Source organism: Gorilla gorilla, chromosome 18 (assembly GCF_029281585.2).
Source record: "Gorilla gorilla gorilla isolate KB3781 chromosome 18, NHGRI_mGorGor1-v2.1_pri, whole genome shotgun sequence".
NCBI lineage: Eukaryota > Metazoa > Chordata > Mammalia > Primates > Hominidae > Gorilla > Gorilla gorilla.
Window position 1 is genome coordinate 66,051,562 of NC_073242.2, and position 17,870 is coordinate 66,069,431.

A 17,870-nucleotide genomic window follows, 5' to 3' on the forward strand; every position below is an offset into this window, starting at 1 on the left:
CCATGAAACAACAACTACCCTTTTATCTCCTCCCCTGAGGCTCTGACTGATACTATTCTACTTTCTGTTTCTAAGAGTTTAACTATTTTAGATATTTAACTGGAATCACACAGTGTCCTTTTATGACTCATTTATTTTATTTACATAATGTCCTCCAGATTTATCCTTAGTGTAAAAATAATCAGATCTCCTGCTTTTAAAAAACTGGATAATATTCCATTATTTGTATATTCCAATTTGTCTTTATTCACTGATTCATTGAGGGACATTTGGGTTGCTTCCACCTATCAGCTGTTGTGAATAATGTTGTGCAATGAATATGGATATACAAATAACTCTTCATTTGGCCATATATATGACAGATTATTTCTGTGCTCTATTCTGTTCCATTTGTCTGTGTGTCTGCCTTTATGTCAGTACCAAATAGTTTGGTTACTGTAATTTTGTAATACATTATAAAGTCAAGGAGTGTGATGCCTCCAATATTATTTCTTTTTTTTAAGGTTGTTTGGCTCCTGAGAGTCACTTTAGATTCCATATAAGTTTTAGAAATGCTTTTTGTATTTCTGCCAAGTGAAATGACAGTTAAAATTTGATAGAGATCTCATTGAATCTGTAGATCATTTTGGGTAGTGTGGACATCTTCACAATATTGTCTTCCAACCCTTGAACGAGAGCATGCAGAAGAGTGTGTTGTTTAATTTCCACATATTTGTAGATTTTCCATATTTCTTCTGCTATTGATTTCTAATTTTATTCCCTTGTAATAAAAAATGATTGTAATATTTTAATCTTTTTTTTGAAACAGAGTTTTGCTCTGTTGCTCAGGCTGGAGCACAGCGGCTCAATCATGGCTAACCAGAGCCTCGATCTCCCAGGCTCAAGCAATCCTCCCCCGTCAGCCTCCTGAGTAGCTGGATGCACAGGCATGTGCCATTATGCCCAGCTAATTTTTAACTTTTATATTTTCTAAAGAGAGGGTCTCTTTATGTTGCCCAGGCTGGCGCCGAACTCCTAAACTCACTAATCCTCCCACCTCAGCCTCCCAAAATGCTGGAATTATAGGAATGAGCCACAATGCCTAGCCCATATTTTAACATTTTAAAATTTGGTAAAACTTGTTTTGTGTCCTAGTAGGTTATCTACTCAGGAGAATGTTTCATGACCTATTGGAAAAAGTGTGTATTCTGATATTGTTGTGTGAAGTGTTTTTTTTTTCTTTTTTTTTCACTTCTATTTGTAGCCTACATGGACCTATTGGACTGAACAAAGCAGGGTGAATGCAGGAATAAAAGACAAGAGACAAAGGGGTTTATTTGGAAAAAGGGGTCAGGGGCACCTTTCCTCTAGTGGACAAGGTACCTGAGCTTTACACAGCCCTCCATATTTATTAGGTAAAAGAGATAGTGAGAAGAGGGGGGTGGTTTTCCACCAGCAGCTTGATTCACAGCTGACTTGAGAGACTACATTCTTAGAACAATAGGCACTGGATTTCTCAATAGATAACTTCAAGGAGCCTGGTGCCAGGGAATAAGGCCCTCAGCAAACCTTTTGGTGGCAGGGCAGTGTGAGTTTGCCCACATCCTGCATTCATGATAAACAGTTTGCTGTTTGATCATATAGCCTCCAGTGGAATGCTGAGTTGGTCACGTCCCATGGGCCTTCAGATTCCTGAATCTATTCACTGTGATGAGTGTTTTCTATATGTCTGTTCAGTTTACAGAGTTTGCTACTAATAGTCGGATAATTATGTCTCTTACTATTTTTGCTTAGCTATTTCTTTCTTCATCTGGGTCGATCTTAGCTTTATACATTTGGGAACCCCGATGTGAAGTGTACATATATTTATTATTAACACAGCTTCCCCAGTGAATCAACACTTGTATCATTATACACTATATTTGTCCTTTAATTCAGTTTTGACTTAATGTGTATTTTGCATAATTATGACCCCTCTTCTCTCATTTGATTGCAATTTTCCTAGAAGATATTTTTCATACTTGCACTTTTAGCCTATCTGTGTGCTTAGATCTAAAGTGAGTTTCTTATAGACAGCAGAAAACAAATCGTTTTTTCTTTCAATCTCTAGCCAATTTACACATTTCTGTTGGAAATTTTACTCTATGTATATATTCATTTTAATTGTGAAAAGAATGGACTACTTCCATTTTGTTAATAGTTCTATTTGTTTCTTGTAGGTGTTTTCTCCTCTTTTCTGCTCTTACTGCCTTCCTTTTTATTTAATTGATTTTTATAGTGACATATTTCTATTTAATTTGCCAAGGCCAAATTGCAAGATAAAAAGTTTGCCTTTAATCTAGTCTCTTGACATCAGATCAAGCCTATGGACAGATCTAAAAACATGAGGTTTCCCTCTTCTGGGGCCCCACTTTTTGGACTGCTGTATGATCTCTGGAGGATTGATGAGTCCACACCAAGCAGCAGTGGACAGCAGTGTTCTACCTGTGAACACTTGTTTCTTGTAGGCCCTACTGTCTCTCAGGGCACCACCTCTCTTATCCTTTAAACAGGAGTGATATTGGCAGAGAAGGGGCATTCACTCCTATCTGGCAGAAAAGGAGGATTCAGGCCCTTTAACCTCCCTAAGGTCAGAAAAGTTGGATCCCTCAGAGATGCACTTGCAATGTGGCAGCCACTGGGCACAGGGGCTACTGAGCAACTGTATTGTGCCCAGCATGAACTAAGATATGCTGGGGAGAAATACAAGAAAATATTTAAATATTTAGTTACATATACATATGTGCATAAAAATATATAATGCTGGGTTAAAGAAACATATGTCTATGTGTGTCTACATATATATGTACACATATATATGTTTCTTTAATTATTTCATTCTGATTATATGTTAAAATATTTTGGATATATTGAGCTATGTTGTTAACATCAATTTCACTCATTTTTCTTTTTCTTTATGCTGCTACTAGCAAATTCTAATTGTCACATGTGGCTCACATTTTACTTCTATTGCACATTGCTGCAATAGAGGATTGTCTAATTTCAAAGCTCAGTTTGCCTCAAAAGCCAAGAGGCCAGAAAGATTGTAAAATCTAAAAATTAAAAATAATTGTAATTGGTTGGGCATGGTGGCTCATGCCTGTTATGCTAGCACTTTGGGAGGCCGAGGCAGGCGGATCACTTGACCTCGGTTCGAAACCAGCCTGGTCAACATGGTGAAACCATGTCTCTACTAAAAATAAAAAAATTAGCTGGGCAACATGGTGGGTGCCTGTATCCCAGCTACCTGGGAGGCTGAGGCAGAAGAATCACTTGAACCTGGCAGGCAGAGGTTGCAGTGAGCCAATATCTCATCACTGTACTCGAGCCTGGGTGACAGAGTGAGACTCTGTCTCAAAAAAATGTAAATAAAAATAAAAATAATTGTTATTATTTTGTTTCTATTTTGAATAATACACACACACACACCCCTCCCCCTTCACACACACACAAATAAGGCAGAGAAAGAAAGAGAGAATCTTGTTCTGTCACCCAGGCTGCAGTGCAGTGGCCTGATCTCAGCTCACTGCAGCCTCTACCTCCCAGGCTTAAGTGACCCTCCCACCTCTGCCTCCCAAGTAGCTGGGACCACAGACACGTGTGACCATTCCTGGCTAATTTTTTCATTTTTTTGTAGAAAAGTTTTGATGTGGGGCCCTCACATTCTGTTGCCCAGGCTGGTCCCAAACGCCTGGATTCAAGAGCTCCTATCCCCTCAGCCTATAAAAGTGCTGGTATTAAAGGTGAGATCCACTATGCCTGGCCACATATATACAATTTATAAATAAAAATAACCTTATATATAAGGTTAAATGCAAATATCCCACAGTGAAGGCCGGGCTTCAGCATAAGGAGGAAGTCCTGACTGAAAAAGGCTGCGGCTTGGAACATTTTACCCTGTTGTCATCTGGCTACGAGTCGGCTCACATCTTCTCTCATTCAGAACCTGAAGGGGTGGGGCCTGGGGCCGTATTATCCAATCACTAGTCCTGGGGTAAAACTGTCTTAAAACTATTATTTTAATGCTTAGCAATACTAATTTTTAGTGAGAAACTTAAGATTACTTAATTTAACATAACCAGACTTTAAGATTTTAAATTACTAAAAAAAAAAAAGAAACTTAAAATGATGACAGAGTTACTTCCTCTAATGTTTTTTGGTGAGGGTTTCAAATACCTATGTCATATATTGAAACCTACAGTTCTATAAGCCCTACCCTTAAATCAAAACAACCCTGATGCTATTGTGAACAGGTACTTAGCATAAATCCTACCCTTAGGCAAATTTATATAGTGATTTCAATTGTCCTTCACATTCCCTTTCCTGTGATAAGTGTCTGGGTTTAGGGGGTCACAGTGTGAGGTTCCACCATCTTCAGCTATCTGAGACATAGCTTCTATTAATAAATGTTCCTCTTAAATGTTTCTTTCTGAGAAACTTGATTTGTCAGCCTCATTCTTCAAACTCTCATCTCCTTTGGCCTTTAAAGGTAGGTTTATATATATACTCACAAGAAAACACCCTCATATATATAGTCTGTCAATTTCTCAAACATTGTTATGTGGTTCATGACTGTAATGTGTACCACATGTAGTTTTGTACATGAACAGTATATTTTTTATAGCTACTTTCTATTACACATCACTAAAATACATGTTCAGTAAGTGCTCACTTAACATCATTGATAGGTCCCTGGAAACTGACTTTAAGTGAAACAAAATACTATATGCCATGGAAAATTAACTCTTGTTTATATCAATTAGCCAATGGTAAAATTGGTTTTATTATATAGTACATTGTTTTACTTAAAGTCACAGTTTCTGAGAATCTATCAAAAAAGGGAGAACATACTGTCATTAGTATTACAGTATATGGTACATTATAGCATTACACTATTATAGTATGTTATTGTAGTCTTAGCAATTGGTAGTATAATGTGTTTCAGTTTCTCCCAAGGTCACAGAATTATCCAGACCAACCAATAACAACCTCCTGTGGGAACCAGGTGCATCGCACCCTCTTGATACTACAAAGCCTTCCCCAACACCCCCTGTTTGTTCTCTCTGCTCCCAAGTGCAATCCCTGTGTGGATCTGTATACCTTATATAATTTCCTTCTTCCATGATTATATGTAACGAATAACTGCTGTCAATCTCATTTGTCCAATGATTGGTGCCATGGTTTTAACTGTTCCAGTTGTACAAGGGTGGTAATTTGTCCCTCACCAATGGGGTAAAGGGGAGGCTAATCAAACAATTCACAATACAAACTGGATTAACCAACCATGACTGAGGACATCGGCTCAACTTTAACTGCTTTTGGCCTACTGATTTCATGATACATTAAAAGTCACCTCAGTCAGAGCCACCAGTTTCTGGTGGGCTTTTGCTTTGGTCTAAATAGCCATTTGTGGCCTTTATCATGAGTTGCCTTCCCTGACCACATTAAAGCACACTCATCACCTAGACATATATGGTCAGTTGACTCTGCTCCAGCCTGATGTGTCATCATATTTAGCCTTTGTTTGGCATGCAGCTTGCAAGACACTTGCCTTTCAAGGCAGTGAAAACACAGAACCTTAATCAGTGAGTACTTCAGTCCTGATTACCAAGAGTCAGGCTATATCCCTGTGGTCACTTCATCTGGTCTGCTTACCATTACTAAATGCCCGGGTAGTCATATGAACATTGCTTATTATTGCACACTCTCAGGAAAGGCCCAGGGATGGTTTTTTGTAAAATTGCAAAAAACAAAAAGGACTTTTACTTTGGAGAGAATTATGCACGTCACTCAGTTGCTCTAACAAGTGCTACTGTCATGGGAGCAAGAACAGTGACCTTGTCTTTCCTGAGCTGCCGCTTCCTTTGCTCCTGTCACATGCACTCTCACGATGAGGGGCTCATTCCTTGTGCCTTATGGTTCAGGCCCTGATAAGAAATAAAAAAAAGAAAGATAACTTAATATTAGTCCCTCCCAAAACTTACTGGGTAATTCTCTCATCGTAAATCCCCTACTCATCGTGTAGGCTTTTAGCACTGCTGCTTACCAGTATGCTAAAGGTGCAGACTTAGGATCAGAAGTTTGATGAACTCAAACAAAAAGACCACAATGCATATGGGTGCTAATCCCAGTGAAATGGAGTGGCAGTAAACACCTTCAACCAAAGAGAAAACAGATCACAAATAAACAAATAATGACACAACTCAAGAAACTAGAGGAGGGAGAACTTATCCCAACGTTCCCAGATAATAAAATTAGTAAAAAAATTCGGAGCAGAAATGAATACACTGAAGATTAGAAAAACAATAGAAAATGTAGAAAAAATGTAAGAGCTTGTTTTATGAAAACATCAAGTTGACATATCTTTAGCTAGACTAAGAAATAAATGCTTAAATAAATAAAATCAGAATTAAAGGGAAGACATTACAACTGGTAAAATAGAAATAAAAAAAGGTCATAAGACTGCTGTGTACACAGACTCCTATGTACCATGATATCCCACCAAATGGGATAAGGGAGAAGACATGAATACATTTCTAGACATGTACCACCTACCAAGAATGAAGCACAAAGAAATAGAAAATATGAATAGATCAGTAATGGGTAAGGAGTTTAGATCTGATGACTTTGTTTCTGAATTTTACTAAACATTTAAAAAGAACCAAATCTTTGAAAAAATTGAAGGAGGAGGAATACTTCCAAACTCATTTTATGAAGCCAGCATTACACTGATACAAAAACCAGAGATGGACATCACAAGGAAAACAATTACAGGCCAATATCCCTGATGAACATAGGTGAAAAATCATCCACAAAGTAGTTGCAAATGAAATTCAAAAGCACTTTAAAAGGATCATCTATTATGATCAAGTTGGATTTATTTCTGGGATGCAATAATATTTTAATATGTGGAAATCAATAAATGCCATACTCCTTATTTACACAACAAAAAGATTAAAAATCATGACTTTGTTATGCATGCCTAAAATTATTTTGACAAAATTTAAAATCCATTCCAAATAAAATCTATAACAATTAGGTATAGAAAGAATATACCTCAAAATAAAGAGGTATGTTCTTTATAAGCTATAGGACAATCCCATGGTTAACATTATTGTCAATGGTGAAATTTTGGAATTATTTTTAAGATTTATTATAAGAAAAAGATGCCCACTCTCACTACTTCTTTCAACACCGTATTGGAAATCCTGCTCAGAATTTAAGACAAGAGAAAAAAGAGCATTTAAATAAGAAACAACAAGTTCTTTTATTCATGGAGATTAACGCTCAGGTTTTTGCAGATTAGATTTAACAGCATGAAAACTGGTACCATCCAGGAATCAAAGGATATAGGACTTTAGGGCATCAATTATTAAGAGGCTATAGGAAAGCAGAAATGCTCCTGGATGTTTCCATTGTCTAGACACAAAATTTCAACAGACCAGCCCCAGGAAGTAAAGGCACATTCCTGACTACTGTTAGTTGATGAGCTTTTCACCAAAAGCAGAGATGTGAGACCTGGCAGGTTTCAAAGACCCCTCAAGTGCTCCATACCTTGAAATTCACTTCCACAAAGCTAGAACACCATCTGTTCCTGAGGGATCAGGTTATCGTCTGTTTCTTTTAGGCACTGGCCAGTAAGGCTTTAGTGGACACGAAGCCAGTGATTTTTAGTGTAAAATGCCTAATCTATCATAATCTTTAAGTAGATATTTGGAGGCCTGCACACTTAAATGGGTTGGTGAAATGCCATACCAGACACATGGCTGGGAATTGGGTTTTTCTCCTCCGCTCTTAGCAGCACCTTTGTAACCCAGTGATTACCCCCCTCATGGCTCCACGGCCACATCCGCAAAAAGGGTACTGGTGAACGTGACATTTTCACGAAGCCACAGCCCATGGTCACTCCCTGAAAAGCTCTGAACTTGCGCATTCCCAGGCCAGGCCGTGGTTGTCTTTCAAAGGCGGCTCAGCTTGTGCTTTGCTTGGAGAGAGCGGAGGGCAGCAGCACAGTGACAGCGTCTGGGACCTCAGACCAGTTTCCACAGCCACTTACGAAAGCAGACGGCTCCATGGGCTGGAGGAGGTGTGACGCTCTGGAAAGAACTCGGGTGCGGGTGGGAAAGAAAATCGAGCTGAGCAGCGGGAAGTCGAAGTCGCGTGAGTGAGGACCAGACACTCCCGATTTAGGCAAAGGCGGGGTGCACTTCCCAACAACACATCCTCCTCACTGGCGAGACCAGGCCTGCCCTTCAAGTTCCTCTCCTGATTTAATCCCCTCGGCGAGGGTTTGGCATGAAATCAATGGCCAGCAAGCTTGGTAAACGAAGCCGCCTACACCGCCCTCCCCCTCCCTGCACGGCCGCGCCCCGCCTCCGCTCCTGTCTCAATCTGGGATTGTCCTCCTGTAGCCCCACCATCCACCGTGGGGAACGGTGGAGAGACTACAACTCCCAGTATGCACCGCGATGCGCGCCTCACCCTGCATCTCCCAGCCCGCAGCCAGCTGGCATCCTAGACCCTCTGCCCTGCGACCAACAGCCGGGAGCGGACCAGACACCAGAACTCCCGGAACGGTTGAAGACGGTTCCACTCCCTGTCCCGCCTTTCGCAGCCCAGCAGTTTCGCCCTGCAGAGAGGAACCTTGCTGTTTCCAAATCTCTCCTGCTGAGGAGACATTGGAGCTAGGGCGGCTAGTTTCACCTGGTAATTGTGACACCCTGTCTCCTCGAGCTGCAGGCTTTTATGCTTGTCATGTTCGAAGTTTGATACCCTGCAGATCAACAAAGGGCCGGTGGCCTCTCACTGCCTCCGCGGCAGGGTTGTCAAGGTAACGCTCCTCGGACAAGCATTGGGCGCGACCCGCCCCTTTTCTCACCCCGCCTCCTCCTCAGCCCCACCCTCCTTCGCTCCTCCTCTTGTCACTCCCTTTCAGACATGCGCAGTGCGGCCCGTCCCTAGGGCTGGGTTAAGGGCCGCGGATGTGGCAGTTCTCAGGCCTCTTGGGATCGCCTCAAGAAGCCCCCTCACGAGTGTCTCGATTTCCTGTCAGGCAACAAAGGGCCGTTCGCCTTTCATGACCTCCACAGCAGCGTTGCCGTGGTAACGATCCTCCGCCGGACGTTGGCCGCACCGCGCCCCTATTCTTGCCCATCTCCCGCTCCGCCCCGTCCCTTCTCGCTCCTCCCTCTTGTCACACCCGTTCAGACATGGGTAGTGTAGCCCGTCCCTAGCGGCGGGATAAAAGTCCTGCCCTTTCACACATGCGCAGTGCACCCATTCCTAGGGGTGGGGCTAAGGGGCCTGCCCTTTCGGAAATGCGCAGTGCAGCCCGTCCCTAGGTGTAGGGTAATGGCGGCCGACCTGGCAGGTCTCAGGCTCCTTGGGATCCCCTGGAGAAGCCCGCTCATGAGTGTCTGAAACTGTCACTTGACTGCCAGAAGTGAAAACATCGTGTCCCTAGTCACCTGCCATTTGCCTTTTCAAAACCATTTCCTCTGTTCTCTAGGCTGTCACAAATCCTCTGCACCCCAGGAGCGCCGCTTGGACCCCCGGGCTCGCTGCGTGGTCCATATCTAGGTCGGGCCTCTCACGGAGACTTTCCCGCCAGTGTAATAAAGAAGAGAAAACGTCACAGCGGAAGGGCCTGACCCTGCTGCATCCACTAAGGAAACAGCTACGGGGATGGGACCCTGGAAGCTGCTGTGGGAGCCTCATCCACCGCTTCTCTGACCCCACCCAGGCTGCTTCCCAGGCCTCAGGGTCTTAGTGTGGACCTCCCGGCCGTGATTAATGCAGGTCAGCAGGACCAGAGCGCCCCTTGGTCCCTCTCAACACATGAGGGTAGTTTGTGTGGTGAGGTCAGAGAGAGTGTCTGCGCTTCTGCCCTGAATAGGACTCCCTTGGAAAATACTTGAATATCTCTTTTTAAATACCCCCTTGGACCACTTTTAATAGTTTTCTGATAGAACTAAACAGTGATCATTCTCTTAATTCATGTTTCCATTAAGTTTTTCAGGTTAAGTACTGCACGACTACTCGCTTCTGAAACTGATAGACACTGCCTCAGCTCCGTGCAGGGCAGACGCACAAGAGCAGAATCTCCGTGGGACATCTCTCTGGAGCATCAATATTACTGCAGTATTTGGAAGAAACAAATTTAAATAAGTTCTAAGGTAAAGAATGGAACATTTAAGACAAGTCTGGAAAGTCATCTGCCTTTAATAACTGTCGTTTGTCCCTCACGTCAGACTTTCTCCAAGACAAAAACTCTAAGAACTTATTTCCATTCTTACAAATAGTAAAAATGATAAATCATATCAAATCCATTGAAAGTCCTGCCTGCTACTTTCCTAAATCGCAATATGGCCTTGGTATGGTTTTATTTGTACTTTTGTGGGGGGTTCGTGGATCTTTAGATAAAAAAAGAAAAGAATAGGTTTTTGAACAATTTTTGCAAGTTTGCAGCTGTTAGGTATTGATTTATTTTTGCAACCCATCTAATTCTTCTGTCTCTCTCCTCTCCTCAGACTCAATAATTCCATGGGTCTCTAAGGCTGTGTTTATTTTCTTTAAATTTTGTTGATTTACTTTTATACTCCATTTGATTTTTTCTATCTCTCACCTTTTCTCAGACTCAGTCATCCCACAGGTCTGTAAGTCTCTGTTCATTTTCTTTAAACTTCTTTTTTTTTCTGTCCTCAGATTGGATAAATTATATTGCTATGTCTCTGTTTCTGAACTATAGAAAAGCTCAAAATTATTATTTTTATTTCCCATTTTTTATATGGCTATTTTTTCTCTGCTGATGTTTCACATCTATTCATTTATGAGAATATTTTCCTTTGCCCTCATGAGCGTGTTTATAATAGCTGCCTTCAAATTCTTGTCTGCCATTTACATCTTGGACATCTTGGAGATGGCTACTGCCTGCTTTTTATCTTGTGTATTTATTACATTTTCACGTGTCTTCACGCATCTCTTGAATTGGAAATTATGCCCTGGAGACTGTATACAAGACTGGATTAAAAAGACTGGATTCTGTTTTGTCCCTGTGAAGAGTGTTGTTTTTAAAAGAGGGTGTTAAATGGGCTTGATTCTATCTTCAATACTTATCTCTCCTATGGAAGGCATAGCCAAAATATGCATTCAGTTTTTATATACACATATTTCATGTATGTATTGTATATAGAAGTGTTTCTATAACGATATATAATAATTTACCCAGGATTCATCATTTTTCTGTGTGAGAGTGTTAGTTCAGTTAGCTACTTCATCATTAGTGGAAGCCAGAAGCTCAGTTTTGATTTTTGAGTGTAATATAAAAAATTACACAGTATGGATACTTTTACATCAATTTTTTAATGCGATATTATATTTGTGATATTTATGCTGTTACAGATATCTACAGTTTGTTCATTTTAAAAAGTCATTTTTTACATTGTGGTAAAATATACATAAAATTAACCATTTTAACAATTTTTAAAAGTGCAGGACAGAGGAATTAATCACACTCACATTGTTCTACAACCATCATCCACATTCATAGGGAAATTTGTTCATTTTGCAAAACTCAAACTCTGTTCCCGTTACCTTCCTTTTGGCCTCTAGGAACTACTCTTCTACTTTGAGTTTCTATGAATGGAACTACTGTAAGTACCTCATATGAGTGGAATCATACAATGTAGTAAAGAAATCACGAGGAAGAATAATACACACTGTATAACATGCTTATTAATTTAAATAAACACAGAGATCAGTAGTACATGGTGATTATAGAGAAAGACAGATAAAAAAGAAAAAGCAGTTAGAAGGGTGTGTAAAATTTATCACTATGGTGTCTCAAGTTTTAGAGCACTGAGGCCCCGGCCCCAGACACATTACTGGTCATGGTGAAGCTGGGAGCCCAGTGCAGCTGTCTGACTCCCAAAGCCAACACTCAGGCCAAATGTCACTGAGCCCTGAGGCACTCTGCCCCTGCCAGCCCAGGCACTCAATGGCCCTGAGATTCACCATGGCCTGTTCTTGGTCTTGAGGGTGTTGCTGGCCTGCTGGAATAGGGGCCCATCTGACAAAACAAGTAGGAGCTTCAGAAAATAGTGGCAGCTGTGAGGCTACCAGGAGCCACACCTCAGGCTTCCCACTGCCTGCCCAGGGGTCCCCATGCAGCAAGGCCTAATGTTGACCAGGGAGCTATGGCCCCAGGTTCTCTGAAGCTGGCCACAGGATAGAGTCTTCTCCTAGTCTTTGCTAATCTGCTAGGCCCTCATCTTTTATTCTGACTGTGCAGCTTCATGCACTGGAACCAAACCCCAAATTCCTCCTCAGTCAGAAGATGACAATTACCTCTTGTCACTGAGGCAGCTGCATTTCCTGGAGGACTTTGATATGGAGATAGAAGGAAGGGCAGGATTCTGACAGGTCCTGGGTGGAAGATGACAAAGGGAACTTGTGGGGGTGTGAGGGGGTAGGGACAATTTCTAGGGCCTTTCTTTTAAGGGGTCCTACCCTCCCCTCCAATCCCATGTAGCCCCAACCTGTTCTCAGAGTTGGATATAAACAGTCCCTCCTCTAGGAGTTTATCATTGATTCTATTCCCCTAATCAAACCCTCCATTGGGATGGGTGTCCTGCTTCTCTGTGTATCAAACCTTCCCAATAAATCTAAGATGCAGAGGATGGAGCCAAGGAGTGTCTTCCTCAGGGTGGTGTCTGACTTTCACATCCCCACCCTCCCTCAAAGCGACAGCGCCAGCTGCTCACCTTCTTCCTTTATTAGTGTTGATTATATGTTCTTAGGAGGTAGACAGCCAAGATTAATGAGAAAGGCTTCCTGCCACAGGACTAGACCTCATCCCTTATACTTCCTATGCTGCACCACCACCAGGGCCACCAGGGTCAGAGCATGTGCATAAAACAGGACTTGGACCTGCATCAGGTTCTGGGCTCCACAGAAGGGACACTGAGGCTCAGTGACCTTTCTCCCTGATTCTCTGTGATGATAGACAGGGAGACAAAGGCCTTGGAAACAAAGAAGTTACTCAACAATTTAGGACCTGCCTGTCTTAGGAGGGGCCCAATTTCTCTCTTCCGCAGTGGGTACCAGCTAAGGCAGAGGCTGAGACTTAGCTCTGCAGCTTTACTACTCAAGGAACAGGAACTCGTGTCTTTGCTGGAGGCTCTGTCACTCATAGATAAGACGGAACTGACACTGCCATTTACAGGGGCATCTGGTAGGCTCTCAGGAAAGGGGTTTGCTGAGTGCTGCAGTCTCAGGATTCAGTCCAGGACTCTGTCCTCGCAAGCTTCAGGATCCTGATCCCCACCCTGCCTGCCTGCCCCAGTCTCACTCACATCTATATAATCCTCTATGGCAATTTCCAGCATCTGCAGGTTGTTGAGAAGTGTGCCCAGGGTGGGGGGTGGGGGGGAGGGGAGTGGGGGCACAGCAGCCTGTGTTATCAAGGTGGTAGCAGTGATGAGCACCAATTCTCAGCTAACTGCACAAGACCTCTCCTTTGAACTCTCACCAACCTATTTCTCCTTGACCCCCGTACCCAAGTCTCTCACTCAGAGCATCCAAGGACCTTTCACCTCCTTGCCCAAAATCTTTCCCTCCTCTTTCCACAGCTAACCTCCGAAGACGCTAAGCACTTCTTAGTTACCTCTATGGTGTGATTTTAATAAGTCACAAAGTCAGATCGTCCCCACCCTCACTCTTCGTCTAATCTACTCTGAGCCTAGCTCTCCCAGGCCCTTTCTCTAGTCTCTCTAATGAAGGCATTCCAAGCACTGTGGCCACAGGAGGTCAGGGCTGGAGGAGGAAGACACCCTGGTCTCTTGATGTGGAGAACTCCAGCTGGGAGGGAGGAGCCCTGTCCTTGACTCTCTGGAGCCCCTCCCTACCATAGGCCAATTCACCTGCTGCTGCAGCCCCATCTGGACTCTTTAAAAAGGTTCCTACCTAGTAGAGTCAGAAACAGGGTCAGTGAGACTGTGCCTGTCTCACAGTTACACTCCAGCCCCAGCGACCTCAGATCTTGGATAACTGCCTGAGTCAGCTGGTGTAATGCTCCCACCAGCTCCAGTGAGCCCTGATTCTAGATTTACTCCCAGCTTTAACACTCACTGTGTGTGTAACCTTGGGCATGCAGCCAGGCCTTCCTGAAACTGTTTTTTCATCTAGGAAGTGTGATAAGAACAACACCTTCCTCACAGTACCTCCTGAGGACTCAGTTGCATGTGGCTATCACCATTGTTCTCACCATCATCCCTCTCAGGAAGAGGTGGGCACAAGAATTCTGAAGTTTCCTTCATCCTTTGCCCCTTATCATGACCCTGTGAGGCCTGCACAACAGGCTTTCTGCATTTTCCAGTTGAGGAGACAGGCCCAAAGACGGTGTTGACTTGCCCAGGAGCCCACAGGAGAGGCTGGCTTCTCCTCCCACCTGAAGAGTCTGCCCTACCTGGCTTCACACCACACACCAGCACCATCACTGACCAGGGTCCCATCCTCTGGATTCTGGGATAGATGTTCACATCCCAATCCAGGCCCAGCTGTGGTGGAAAGAAACCTGGTATCTTGGGAGGCCTGGTTGAGCAGTGCCAGCTTGTCCCAGCTTCACTGGAATTGCTATCCCACAAATTGGGTTTGAGGCTGTGAAGAAGACTTCACCTCCCCGATGATCCACCGAGAGAGATTCCCACACAGAGCTCTCTCTTTATCCACTCCCTGCAGTTGGCCTGCCAGTGAAATCACACCTGTGCAGTAGTCAGGCCTCCTGGCCCACCCACCAGCTGCCAGCCTCCAGTGTCTCTGATACCCATGGGTAATCACGCCTTCCTTGGCAAGGCTGCTGAGATTCAGAAGGACCTAAACAGATCTTTGGCTCAAATGGGTTGCTTCAGCCTTGTGTCCTTGGCCATCTTCCCTTGCCTTCCGAAGGTCCCTGCCAGCCTCACTGTACCAAGCCCTGACCCTAGCGGTCTCTCCTTGGGGACCACATCTCACCCACCCTCCATTGCCAGGGCTCCTGCTCAGCTCTTCTCACTTTCCCAGGACAAGCCTGGCTTCACAGACACATCTAGATCCAGTGCTTTTCTCTTTGTGGTGTTCAAAGAAAGAGTATTATTTTTTCTCTAACTTGACCTATAACCTACTTATTTTGAAGATATCCAGGCTGCAGGAGATCTCTACCCATCTACCCAGAAGGCATCAGCCCTTGCTTCAGTACCTTCTCATTCCACTCTGTCACTAAATGTTTATGACCTCAAGAAAATTTGAAGAAGCATAAGCAAGTGCAATTCCATTGGTACCAGGGCTGTAAGGGCGGGGTCAGATGGGTGAACCTCGCTGGGGATAAATAGAAATTGTGTACAAGATGGACATTTCAAGGTTGGTTTCAAGAAACGCAGGGAAAACTAACTTTCATAGGTGACAGTATGCACAAGTTAAGCTTCCTAACAGCCACAAGTTCACAGGTTCTTCTATCTAAATGTGGCAATGTGTGACAATGTCTGAATGGCCATAATACACATACATAGAGTAATTTAGAGCATTCATTTTTGTATTAGAAATTATGCATTTCAGCCATAAGTTTTTTATACATGATGGATAGTCCCACATTGCTTGAAGATTGGAAGAGAGAGCACTTTATGAAATGTCCTTTTGGACGCATTTTCATTGACATTTCTATGTCCCAAGAGGCAATGAGACAAGTCATGATGAACTGGCCTTGTCTTCTGGGGTTACACCTGAATTTCTTGGTGTCAGGACCGAGGAAATCAAGGACACAGATATGCCAAAGGTGAGGTTAGAGCAAAAGTTTAATGGGTGAGAAAAAGAGAACAGCTCTCTGCTGCAGAGAGGGATCCAGAAAAAAAGAGTTGCCATTCTGCAGTGAAATACAAGTGTTTTTATAGATGAGCTAGTGGGAGGGGGTATGTTATCCACATAGGGCATGAAAAACTGGTTAGGACCAGGTGTGTCATCTGCTTAGAGCATGAATCTCTGGCAGCTCACACCCCAACCTTTTATTATGCAGGCAGATTCTCAGCCTGAGCTACTCCAAGTTGCTTATCTCTTTTCTACTGTGCATATGCTACAAAGAGGGGTGGGGCCCCCCATGTTGGATATGTCCGGCCCAAGGTGGTCATTTCTACCCATGCAGCTGCAGGCATCCCTGCCCACACAAGCTTCCAGCTTCCTTTTGTATGATTGCAGCCCAATTTTCCAGGCTGCTCTTTGTTAAAGAGAAGTGAATTCCTGGGTTGCTTTCTGTTAGAAGGGACGTTCTGTTGAGAACTCTTTGCTCTATCTGCCTAGCTAGTTTCTTTCTACATCTGCTCTCAATGATAATTATTCAGTTTTAATGGGGTCCTGGGGGTGGGAACAGATAAATTTGAGACCACAAAGTACCTTAGATAAGAATTCACCCTTTAGTCAGCTTTAGTGTGAGTTGCACATCTATTATAATATTGGCTTCATGCACTACTGAATATAACAAGAAGGGAAAATGTGTATCTTTTAAAAATCTAGATGACAAATGGACTTTCCACAGATTCTTTGTGTGTTCCTGATTTAGAACTTGTTCATTCCACTATAGTTTGTTTTCATGAAATCACCAACTGATGAGGAAGCCTAGGCTGGCAAGCAGCACACGGTGGATTATTTGCAGGAAAGGTGTTTTTGTGGGGACCCTAAAGGGGCAGGCACTGCAGCCCACAGGAAAGCCTCAGCCATGATTCTCTGTGGCGCTGCCCTGGTGGGGTAAGGCAGCCATGCAAAGCTCTGATTCCCTGTCCTGAAGGGTGACATTGGCCGGGCAAGCCGCAGCCTTCAGGAAAAAAAGACAGACAAGGGAGTGCTTCACGTTCCGGCCTTGTCATGAGCTCCACTGGCAGCCTGCAGTGGGGCACAGCTTCTAGGTGCCTGGTCAGCTCTGGTCCTTCAGGAGGTGAAAATGAATTTTCTCCTGGATTCTCTGCCCTGTTGGCTGCGCCTGGGAAGGACTCAAGGTCTGCATGGCAGTTTCTGAGTCTCCAGCACCCAGCTGTCTCATTGTGATGATGACAGGGAGAATGGCCAGAAGTACCGGGGTGGGGAAAATGAAGAGCCAGCAGGAGAAGGCAAGCTTCCAGAAAGCCCCACCACAATTGCTTAGTGCCTGGGTGGGCACGGGGATTGCTGGGTGTTGCCTGGGAGCAAGTCCACAGGCCCTGCTGGAGATTGCCAAGATAACCACCCCCTGCCAGAGGTCACCAGGGATTGCCTGAAAACCTTCGGAAATGATGCATGCCCCTATTGCTCAAAAACTGGAAGAAGCTGCAGCCTCAGCAGGTTATCCAGGCCACTGAGTGGGGCAGCGGGCCTACACTGAGTGGACTCCTGCATTGGCAGTAGGCAGCTCTCCTGACCCATCCACCAGCTGTCTGCCTCCAGTAAGCAAGATCTTCAAGGCTGATCAGACCTCCAGTTGGCAGGGCTGATGAGATTCAGTGCGACCTGGTCAGATCTTTGGCCCAGATGAGCCACTTGAGTTTCAGTGTCCTGGGCCAACTTTCCTGGCCTTCAGAGGGCCCCTGCCAGCCTGAGTGAGCCAGGCTTGGCTGCATCTTCCTGGGAGCCCCATCTCACCTGCCCTCCATCCCCAGGGCTCCTGCTCAGCACTTCTTACTTTCCCAGGACAAGCCTGGCTCCAACAGACATCTCTAGATGCTGTGTTTCTCTTTGTGGTGAGCAAAGAAACAGAATGAGTTCCATTTTTTAATTTTTTTCTAATTTTACCTATAACTTATTTATTGTAAAAAGGTTTGGGCTGCAGGAGACCTGACCCACCCACGCAGGAGGCCTCA

The 17,870-nt window shown here is 43.9% G+C and overlaps 1 protein-coding gene and 1 long non-coding RNA gene across 5 annotated transcripts in view; one reads left to right on the plus strand and one right to left on the minus strand.

Annotated features, from left to right (window-relative positions):
- LOC115931745 (uncharacterized) overlaps positions 1-9,594 on the minus strand; it is an 89,320-nt gene extending 79,726 nt beyond the window's left edge. The window contains exons 1-3 of one of the 2 annotated variants that reach the window (XR_008672919.2): positions 8,500-8,538; positions 6,065-6,172; positions 1,873-5,945 (exon numbers count right to left, since the gene is read on the minus strand). This is a non-coding gene — a long non-coding RNA (uncharacterized lncRNA). Of the gene's footprint in view, positions 1-1,872; positions 5,946-6,064; positions 6,173-8,499; positions 8,539-9,485 lie in introns of those variants that run through there. The other variant, XR_010131547.1, reaches the window with a different exon arrangement.
- On the plus strand, positions 7,970-11,064 carry LOC129523521 (TP53-target gene 3 protein). 3 transcript variants are annotated; one of them, XM_055366799.2, is made up of 4 exons: positions 7,970-8,338; positions 8,430-8,848; positions 9,527-9,816; positions 10,029-11,064. In XM_055366799.2, exons 2-3 carry the CDS (start codon positions 8,487-8,489, stop codon positions 9,666-9,668), a joined length of 504 nt encoding a protein of 167 aa, XP_055222774.1. In that variant the 5' UTR covers positions 7,970-8,338; positions 8,430-8,486; the 3' UTR covers positions 9,669-9,816; positions 10,029-11,064. The 3 variants fall into 3 exon arrangements, with proteins under 3 accessions (XP_055222774.1, XP_063556241.1, XP_055222775.1); XM_063700171.1 differs by having other exon boundaries at positions 7,970-8,848; XM_055366800.2 differs by having other exon boundaries at positions 7,970-8,848; positions 10,037-11,064.
- The last annotated feature ends 6,806 nt before the right edge of the window (positions 11,065-17,870 follow it).

What these genes read in the sequence shown, in the direction of transcription:
- LOC129523521 (XM_063700171.1), top strand. Translation starts at nt 8,487, where the DNA reads ATGCGCGCCTCACCCTGCATCTCCCAGCCCGCAGCCAGCTGGCATCCT. An exon ending in TCCGCGGCAGGGTTGTCAAG is followed by an intron (nt 8,849 to 9,526) that starts GTAACGCTCCTC and finishes TCTGTTCTCTAG; the next exon opens with GCTGTCACAAATCCTCTGCA.